The 10,685-nt window shown below is 29.2% G+C and overlaps 1 protein-coding gene across 4 annotated transcripts in view; it reads left to right on the forward strand.

The window, feature by feature from the left end:
* Window positions 1–10,685, forward strand: part of LOC106466405 (transcription elongation factor SPT5-like) — a 74,795-nt gene that overhangs the window by 35,128 nt on the left and 28,982 nt on the right. For all 4 annotated transcript variants that reach the window (XM_013926693.2, XM_013926692.2, XM_022394406.1 and 1 more), the window contains 9 exons: window positions 105–239; window positions 1,272–1,388; window positions 2,361–2,459; window positions 3,538–3,602; window positions 4,196–4,301; window positions 5,529–5,604; window positions 6,414–6,565; window positions 7,409–7,564; window positions 8,313–8,410. In XM_013926693.2, coding sequence (XP_013782147.1) covers window positions 105–239; window positions 1,272–1,388; window positions 2,361–2,459; window positions 3,538–3,602; window positions 4,196–4,301; window positions 5,529–5,604; window positions 6,414–6,565; window positions 7,409–7,564; window positions 8,313–8,410 — 1,004 coding nt within the window. The remainder of the gene's footprint in view (window positions 1–104; window positions 240–1,271; window positions 1,389–2,360; window positions 2,460–3,537; window positions 3,603–4,195; window positions 4,302–5,528; window positions 5,605–6,413; window positions 6,566–7,408; window positions 7,565–8,312; window positions 8,411–10,685) is intronic.

Here is a 10,685-nt window from a genome sequence, read left to right on the forward strand (position 1 = left end):
GTATTTTTATTAATTTTGGGGATTTAACTTTTTTTACAATGTCAGCATATAGTTATTTTTTTTTGGTGTGTTGAAAAGTAACTAACGTTTTTGTACATTGATAGCCTCTTCAAATTAAAAGTGTGATTGCTCCAGAAGGAGTTAAGGGATACTTGTATATTGAAGCTTACAAACAGACCCATGTTAAACAAGCCATTGCAGGAATAGGAAATCTAAGAATGGGTCAGTGGCAGCAAACTGTGAGTATTGTACAAAATGTTTCATATTTTAATACAAGACTATTGTTCATATGTATAAGTCATGAAGACAAATTAAGAAGTTAACTATGTTAAACCTTAAGTATACGAACAATTTATCTATTGAATGGTAGAGAATAAAGTAGTCATGTTTCAATACAAATGAAATTAAACCTTGTTATTGCCATTGAGTATGGATTGTCATATTAAATGTTTTATTGAATTAAGTACTATTTATAGTCAGTAAGAATGCTTTATAGAAATAAATACATAAAACAAAGCATTTCGTGAAATTGTAGCAATGTTTTCATGACAATAAACTTCAATCGTAAGATGCTAAAAAATTTACAAAAGAAACTTAAGAATTGGTTTAGAATGCTTCTCCAAAGCTTAACTTTCCATATACCATATATCTGTTCAAGGTAATCCTATACAGTTATAAGTAAAAGAACACATATTTTTTTTGTGCTTGTAAACCAATAATAAGATAGAATGGTGTAAGGGGCTGCCAAGTGTAATTTGACAATTCAGCTTCTCTGTTTTTTCAGCTTTTATTCTTCAGAAGAAAATATAAAATCTGATAATTTATATTATGATCATGTTTTTTCTATTATATGTTTGATTACAAAGTTAAAAAATATATTTTTTTTGTAGTAACTCTGGTTGTCAACCTTGGACAAGCACTGTCCCGTTATATCGACTTTCTTTACATGTTTCTTGTGTACTCCATATGTTTATTTCTTCATGTATGATTGGTGTATGTTTGCAATTTATAGTAGCTCATCCTCCTTAAATTTAAAGATAATCTGAAAAAAAATGTTGAATTTTCCAATGTTTCTACCAAGTTCTGAATATATACAAACAGAAAAGATGAAGCTTGTTTTACTTATTCAGAATGTACAACTCTTGTGAAGAACTATTCTTAGCTAATGTTTTAAAAGGAATAATAATTATGAATTTCATTGTTTCATGTTTAAGTTTTTGTTATATATATTTTTGGGTTGACTTGGCTAACTTGTATGGTTGTGGTTACAGATGGTACCTATCAAAGAGATGACTGAGGTACTAAGAGTAACTAAAGAACAAGCCCATCTGAAACCAAAGCAGTGGGTTAGGTTAAAGCGAGGAATTTTTAAAGATGATCTTGCTCAGGTAAGGTAGTTGTAATTATCTTTCATTGAATAGTACACAGTACAAATTAATTTAGTAAATCATTAATCTACTGTTTTATGCAGTAACATTGGTAACCTGAAGTAATGTGTAATTGTAATTTCGGTATTAAAAGCTAATTTAGAATACAATATTTTTGCTTGCTTTAATTGTGAAAACTTACTGTTACTGTAATATATAATACATAGTTGGGCTATTTTGTGATTGCTGTGCATTTGTCCTGTGATTTCCTAAAATGGTTTTATGGTAATATGAAATCACTACAAGTTATTTTGCACTAAATTTGTTGTATACATTAGTGTTTCCCAACCTTTTTTGCAGCAGCACCCCCTTCAGCAAACAATAAGTGCTCGTGCCCCCTTCTAATAAATTTTTAATACAAGTACTAAAAGTGGTGCCAAAAGAGAGATTATCAAATGGACAAGAAGCATTAGAGTGGGCATTGTTTGCTAAAAATACAACTATACAATGAATTTTGTTCAAACATGTTGAAAGAAAACCCCTATTTCTTATGGTTTAATTTTAACAAATATAACTTTGAAACCCTCAACTTTTCTGTCTGCCCCCCCCCCCTACTACCCCACAAAGTTTATTTCACCCCCTGAAATTTAAAAATGCCCACTAGGAAGCAGTACTGCCCAGGTTTGGAAACACTGATATACATGGTGTGCCAAAGATTTCTGGTATATTTTCATTCAGTTTTTTTGCAAAAATAGCATGCACTATATACTAACAAAGTATTATGCTGACTTCTCATTATACTATGTAAGTCACTGATTGAAAATAACCATATTGTTATTTAAGGTAATAATATTTGGCTAGTTTTTACATACATTCAAATTGTTACAAACTAAGCAGAGCATTGAGTATCTCACATTGTTTAAATTTGTCATTTGTTTGTTTCTTTGTGCTGTGTAAGAATGTAAATATAATTCATGTTGGGTGTAACTACAGGTGGATTATGTTGACACGGCCCAGAATCAAGTTCATGTAAAATTAATACCTCGTATTGACTACACGAGGCTCAGAGGTGCTCTTCGAGTTCAACAGAATGTAAGTATGCTTAGAGCTTATTACAGTACACATGATAACTTAAGTCTAAATTTGTACGTATATGCATATATATAAGTGGTAAGTGATCATCTAGCTTGATTTTTGTTGGGTGTTATTTATAAAAGTAATAACATAAATGATCTTATTTTTGAAAGATGTATTGTTAGTTTCACATATTTTATAAATAATAGTAGTTGAAAGAAAATCGCAAAGATGAGACCTTGCAGAGATCTTAAAATTCTAAGGATTCGTGAAGTTGGTGTGCATCACTTGAAAAAATATGGGTCCTGAGATCCATGAAAATTTGTTAAAAACTTGAGTTAAATTGGTATATGTGTGGGTGAGGGTTTAACATGCTTATTACCGCTGTTCATTCTAATCAAGAAGGAGCAAAATTTGAAAAAAAAAAGGAATCTTGCATAATTACATATGTTCAAGAACTTGGGAGTAAAATTGTGCCATGATAGTACGTGATGTAAAGTACATGGTTTACCCTATCAGGCACTTTGCTTGTGCTACATGCAAGTTTCTTCCTATTATTTTCTATTTCACATTCCTGGACTTGGTAAGAAATGTAAAAAATCTGCAAATGCAAAGTTTGAAAGGAAATTTCATATTTATATTAACTCCTTCTCCCTTTTCCTGAAAACTCATTGATATATAATAGGGCCTTTATGGTGTCCTTAAATAATGTTAGACTCATTATAAAATAGAGATTAAAGCCACAGGGTGAGGTAAAAATTTTAATTCAGTTCTTCATAATGATTTTGAACTCACAGCATTACTTTTTGAGTCTTTGTATACATATTTTTGTTAGGTAGGTACATCATTGAGTGTGAGAATCTTTTCTTGTTTTTAATTAGATTCATTTTTATATGATTATAACAGAGAAATTTTAGTCCCAATAGAGCTAGAAGTACAATTTAATTTTTAACAAGTAAATATCTTAACATTTATTAATTCATTCATATAATAAAGCTGCTTTTTATTATTTCAGTATAAACAAAAAATAATATTTTTGTTTTTGCATTAATTTTGTGTTTAGTGTTTCTATATTTAGTCAGTATTTTTCTTCCAGGAACCAGAAAAGAGAAAGAGGAACAAGCGACCACCTACTAAGTTGTTTGATTACAGTGCTATCAAGTTAGTTAACTATGAACTTGCAATTTTAGTGTCAGAATGTAATGGGCTATAAGTAGTTTGGGTATTTTTTTTTTGTGAAATTCCTGTACATTTGAGGAATCTTTTCACATTCAAAACAAAAACAGTTAATGAATTGATTTAATCCCAACCCATAAAGATTTTAAGTTCTGTAGTGTTTTTCTGAAGCACCTGTCAAAAGATATTTAATAAATAAGTATTTATTTATATTTCCATGTTTATTTTGCTTTTGACTTAGCTGAAAATGCTGACTGGTATGTTAACAAAAAAGTAAACAGATTTTTTATCAACAAAAAAAGTAAAAAATTTCAAATTTGTTTCCAGAATTAGATAATTGAAATAATTGCCTTCATCATATGGTATTGGTCAAAGCTGTAAAACTGTTTTTGTATTACCATCAACCTGATGTTCCCAGGTATGTTGCAAATAATGATAACCTACTGGTTTTAATAATGAAGAATAATCACCTATATTGGTTTGAAAAACAACTGAAACCTTTAGTGCTTATATTGTTCTTGATTTGATAACTAGAAATTCTTGTATTAAAAAACATATTTTTATCTTTCTTGTTTTAGAGCAATTGGTGGTGAGGTGACGAAAGATGGAGATTTTGTCATATTTGAAGGAAATCGTTACAGTAGCAAAGGATTTCTTTATAAAGCTTTTGCAACATCTGCAATTGTAAGTAATCAGATTTAGAATTAGTGTATTAACTTTTTTAGCACTTGTCATTTTTTTATGTGATGAGCAAATTATTATGTTTTGATGAAAGTGTAATGTACTTCTTTTTTACTTAAAAGTACTATAATAATTACTGACTTTACTTAGTTGCTGGTTGTGTTTTCATAACTTAAACACTGCTTTGTAGTCAACATCCAGTCACCTTCTTTAGTTCTTAGAGAATATCTCAGTCAATCATGTAAGTCATTATCTTTATTTAATATTTTTGTTTTATTAATTATGCTTATAAAATAAAAAAAAACATTTTGATATGCTTTAATATGGGTGTTATAAAGGCTGTGTTTTGGTTATTTTTGACTTCCAGTGTTTATTCACCAGGACTTGTTGTTTGAGGCAGTTTCCCACTTGATTGGGATATTTTTTTTCTAGAACATGTATGTCTACAAGGGTAAAAGTGCATTTGTTTTATGAGGTTGTGACTTAGATTAGCAATTTGTGTATATATATATAAAGTAGAAGAGAAATGCAATAATAAAATGGTCATTCAGAGTGATCTCTTTGACACCAAAGGTATCCTTAGATGAAATTCATTCCATACATTGTGGAACGTGCAACAAGAATAACATCAAAACACTAGTTAAATTGTCCAAATTCACCTCTTATATTCATAGTACTATATTGTTTTGCCTCATTATGCTTACATAGATTTCTTGACCTTTGACCCATGTATTCCAACCCCTTCCCAATTTGTATTGCATAGATAGTTTTAGTATGTCATGGAGTACCATATGAATAGTGCTTTCTGTTAAAAACTAGTGTGAACACTGAGGATTTGACATTATGTTGAAGGTTGAGGAAATTCCAGCATTTTTACAGTAATAGACTCCTCTTCTCTTTCTTCAGACAAGGTCAAAATATTCAAATAGAATCATAATCTTCACAAATTCTAAAATGACTTTTTAATAATAAACATGTTTGTGTATGAAAAAACTAATTTTTTGTACACAATAGCACCCACTCTGGGCCAAATGTAGGCATTTGCCATTTCTGTTGATTCCCTGAATTGAGAGTCAAAATATTACATTTTTGTATATTTCAGTGAGATATACTTCAATTGCCAGTTTTCCTTTATTTGGTGACTAGCTTTTAATATCTATTAACAAATCTAGCAAAAGTAAAAGGGTTTAAAAGTGCACACATTATCTTATCAGCGTTTTCATCTTCTAGATTGCTGATGGGGTCAAACCAACACTTTCTGAACTGGAAAAGTTTGAAGAACAACCAGAAGGATTGGAACTTGAATGTATTCTTTTATTTAATAAGTAAACTTAGTTTATATTTGTGTAGTTCAACTCTATCACACAAAGATCAGTGCATTCCATCTCAGGGGCAAAATTGTGCTTTGACCCAGTTGTAGACATAGGTTTTTCAAAAGAAAAAACTTCAGAGTTGAAGTTTATTCATTAAAAACATTTTACGCATTTAATTTTATACATAAAAAAAATTGCTAATTTTAAATTTGTGTTCATTTTAACATTTTCTGAGTGAAATCATTAGTTTTTGTGAGTTTCCAGATTATCTTCTGAGCATAATACAGCTTAGGTCCCTAGGAGGAAAGTCATAATAGTTTTGAACAGAGTTGACCGTGATAAGTTTTATATGATAAGTAAATGTGTTATAACTTCAGTTGTACTGAATAATTAAAGCTTTTTTATGTCTTAGATTTAATGTGATGATTATATATATATATATATATATATATATTACTTCTATTGGGCAAGTAGAGCTTGTATACTTTTATTTTTTAAGCAAGTGTAATATAATTTCAGTTATATTGGATATTCAGTTGTAAACATTTAAATTTGACTTGAAACATAAGAATTTGTATGTCTTGAGTTTTAAAGTTATAAAGATACAAAACTTTATTGTTGATTATTTTCTATTGGATCATTGTATATGTTAAATTTTTATTAGTCATTAAGGAACCAAATCTTATGTTTTATTAGATAAGTTTAGAATATAATGATGAGATATGACTAGTGTATTGTATACCATTTTCGTGGCTGCAGCAGTGCTTGTACCATGATTGATCCTTAACTCCTTCTGCTTCAGTGGCTGAGAGTAAAAAAGAGGATCAAGGTCACAACTTTGCTCCTGGAGATAATGTGGAAGTGGCAGAGGGAGAATTGATTCACTTGCAGGGTAAAATTGTCAGCGTAGATGGCAACAAGATTACTATGTTACCTCGCCATGAGGATTTGAAGGTACGTGTATCTTGCATTGAGGTTTTTGTATTTTAGGTTTCATTTATAATGCACCAAAAGTCCATTAGAAAATTTACAATGTGTTACAGAATCAGTAAAGTCTTAACAGTAGGTGAATAATGTGTAAATGCATTTATTTTTTAACACTAGTTATTATTGATAAAGTTTTTCATTGTTGAAATTATACATTTAAATTCTAAGATACATAAAATTTATTTTAGGTGGCCTGATTTTAAGCATGTATTATGTAAGATACATGTAGATATTTCATAGCAACTTTTAAAAGGAAAAGAATATTTTTATAGTAGGTTGATCTAAGCATGTACGATGTAAGATATATTTTATTTCATTGCCACTTTTAAAACAATGTGTTAATACTGTTGCAATATAAGTTTAACTTGAGTATGTTTTAAAAAAATACTATGTTAAGTCTTCATTATATTGATCACACAAAAAGCAGTTCCTAAAATATTACACTGGCTAATTTTCACTCTCTTAAAAAGTATATACGTTAAGTTCCATTTTACACTGATTATTTTAATTACATTTACATATTTGATTTTATTATAGTGTATAATGTAATTTGAGGAAATACACCCTTGTTTGTCTATTAATGTAGTTATTTTTCAAAACACAAACTGTTTTTTCTGTGTTAAATCCTAAAGCTAGATTTTATGTTTTTATGAAATTTTTATATAAATATGAGTGTGTATAGAAAATTTCATAAAGTATTAAGACATCATCATAATTTACTGTACAGTTTAAAATTAAACTTCAGCTGACTGCAGCAGTCATCGTCAATTAAAGATTAATTAGTTTTGGTTTTATATTACTCTTACATAGGATCCATTAGAGTTTCAAGCACATGAATTAAGAAAATACTTCAAAATGGGAGACCATGTGAAAGTTATAGCTGGACGCTATGAAGGAGACACAGGCCTGATTGTTAGAGTTGAAGAAAACCTTGTTGTTCTCTTCTCAGACCTCACTATGCATGAGGCAGGTTTCTGGACAAATGTTTTAATTTATCAACTTTTATAATTTGTGTATTGTATGTAATATTGGGTAGAAGCAAATAGAGTTGCTAGAGAAGAAGATAAAATACAATTATGCTTTTGATACATTTTGAAAACATTGATATTATCACATCACTGTAATGATAAATTTAGCTAAGTTTTAGCTTATTAATAGTGCATGATTTATTCAAAGCTATTACAGTACATGAAAGGAATTATTGCCATTAAAATCAAAACTTGGTAGAGTACAATAGTCTGTGTCATTACCTATGTATTTGTGGGTTTCTTAAAACTTTTATCTCTAATTTAAAAGTGAACTTACAGTTCTAATAGGTTTGCTGGAGTGTTGTCATCTATGGTTTTTTTTTTGTGTTTAACACCTCCCTCCATTTTACATGTTAATTGATATGGCAAACATGCCATAAAGAACATAATTAAATTTAAGAGTTTATCAAGAAACGTTTTTTCTCTTAATTCAACATAGTCAGTACCAAACTATAGAATATATAAAAAAAAAATTTTAAAAAAGTTCTTTTTGTAAAATATTGACTTGTGCTTTTCTAGAGTAAATCATATTTTAAGTAACTTACATAATACAACCATTAACTGGTGTTCAGTCAGTAATATTACAGCACAAATTGTTTTAAAATACTTTAATGTTACACAATGGTTTCATACTTACTAAAGCCATTAAATAATGTTAGTTTGTATTTTTGTCAATCCTTATTTAGCTGAAAGTTCTTCCTAGAGATCTTCAGTTGTGTACAGATATGGCCACTGGAGTAGATTCTCTTGGTCAGTTTCAATGGGGAGACCTTGTTCAACTAGAGTAAGTTATCTTCTTTTAGTTGCAGTCTGAGTAGGATGTGGTGCTGGAGGATTTGAGCCTTAAACTGTTAATTTAGTCTCGAAAATGACTAAAATTCATCCTAAATAAATGTTAATGAAACTACATTTTTTTTTCTAATCTACTTTAAAAATAACATTTTTGGGATTAAATATTCAGTGTAGTTACGTGTGATATGAAAAATATAAAACAATCATATTTGTGTTGTAATAATTGTGTTGTGTTTCAGATCTCCAGTCTTTCCTGTATGATATTTTTAAGTTAAACTGTGATTGGACTCGTAAGTGTCTGTGTGTGATCTTTATTAGGATTGATGTCATATTTGTAGAAGATTTACCAAGTTTTGAATAAAATGTGCATTATCTTTGAAAATGAAATGGTAGCATTACTGTGGCATAGAAATCCTTAAAAGTGCTAATTTCTGACTAATATTTCTTTTTTCATATGTAACAGATCTGTTGGTTTTTCTAGAAGGTTTTATTTTGAAAATTTTCATTTTAATAAGTAATTTTTATTTATAAATATTTTGTATTTGTTTGTAGGTTATTTACAGTAGTGTTGATTGTGGAAAAATGTTCTACACAAATTTAGTACTTTTAATTATGACAACGTCTGTTGTATAAAATGAAATAGTGTATACAGTGTTGAACTGTCTTTTACTTATCAGATAAAGTCATTGATATGTGCCAATTTCAATAAAGGATAGGATCTTTTTTCTTTTTGAGTAGATGAGAAAAAATATATTTGTTGAAATAGATAAAAAATATTTTGAAGAAGAGGCAGTAAAACACAGAGCTTTGTAAATCTTGTTTTTTAAGTATGATGTGCTTTTACAAAATTGCATGTAGCATTTTCAACATAAATGATAGAATATAATACAAGCTGAAAGACAAAGATTTGCTGCATAGGTATACAAGTTGTGTTTAAAAGAAATGAAAACACTAATAGGTAAAATTGTTTAAACATTTGATAGGATATTTCTGCATAATCTTACATTATCCATTCTTTCTGTTAAGTTGCTTGATGATTAACCACCTATCATGACTGTGTAGTTAAATAATAATGGATGTTTTTATTTGATATGAATGAAGCTGCATATATATAGGAAGGATACTTTTATAAAGGGTTTTTAATGTTCAGATATCACAACTTATGGGAGGCTGTAATTGGTAGTTTTTCATAAAATTTTAATTGTCTTAAGAGTTATACACAAGTGAAGTATTCTGTTTTTGAGAGAGGTAGGTTTATAACAAAGAATGCTTTGATTATTTCTTATACTTGAGAAATTTTCTTTGAGCATAGTGGAAATTAACAACTGATGGCATAAATATTTACAGAGAAGACTGCATTGGATTGGAAACTTTTATGGACTGCATCTGCATGTTAAGTTGAGGAGGACATTTTGAACTACTAGCATAGGTCCAAAACCTACAATAATAATTGAAAGCATATTAACGAGATCTGCCATGGCATTATTTACTGTGCATGTCAGAAGGTTTCAGTGGCTTACATTCAAAATTTTATTAAACTACTTGTTGTTTAAGATTACCAATTAATATAGCATAAAATCGTAGCTCATAATCCATATTTTAATAGTATATAAGATTTAGGTTCTTAATTTTATAAGGCAATATTTTAAAAAATCCTGAATTTCCCCTAGTGTGAGAAAGGTGACAAATTTTCTGTAAGCATCCCATCTTCTCTATTTTATTCACCAGCCCTCCAATTAGTACAAAATTCAATGCATCTTACTCACTATAAAATTGTCATTGCTAAGAAAAACCATAATTTTTATAGCTTTCAATTTTGTTTGGTTACAGAGCCATCAAATAAAAAATCAGACCCCTCTTGCTACACCTACCTGTCACATCTTCTCTTTCAGGATTTGTTAATAGTTCTCTATTACGTTTAATTCTATATTATCTATAACCAGTAGAAAGCTAAGGTTTTCATCCATCAAGAGACGTATTATATTACATTGTGTTCTGAACAGAGAATTGTAAATTTCTCTTTTAGTACACGGGAAAGATGATGACTAGCTTGGATGAATTTGCAATGGCTCTTGTCGCATAGCTAGAAAGCCAGAAAAATGGTGATAGTTAGTGGAAATTATATTCTTTTTGCATGTTATTATTCTATATTCTTTGGTGCATTACTTAATTAAATAAAAATTATTTAGTGCATTACTACCATTAGTATAAAAAAATAGGGTTAAGTGTCATTGACAGTCTACTCCAAAAAAAAAGACTTGGGTAAG

Source organism: Limulus polyphemus, unplaced genomic scaffold (genome assembly GCF_000517525.1).
Source record: "Limulus polyphemus unplaced genomic scaffold, Limulus_polyphemus-2.1.2 Scaffold2249, whole genome shotgun sequence".
Lineage (NCBI taxonomy): Eukaryota > Metazoa > Arthropoda > Merostomata > Xiphosura > Limulidae > Limulus > Limulus polyphemus.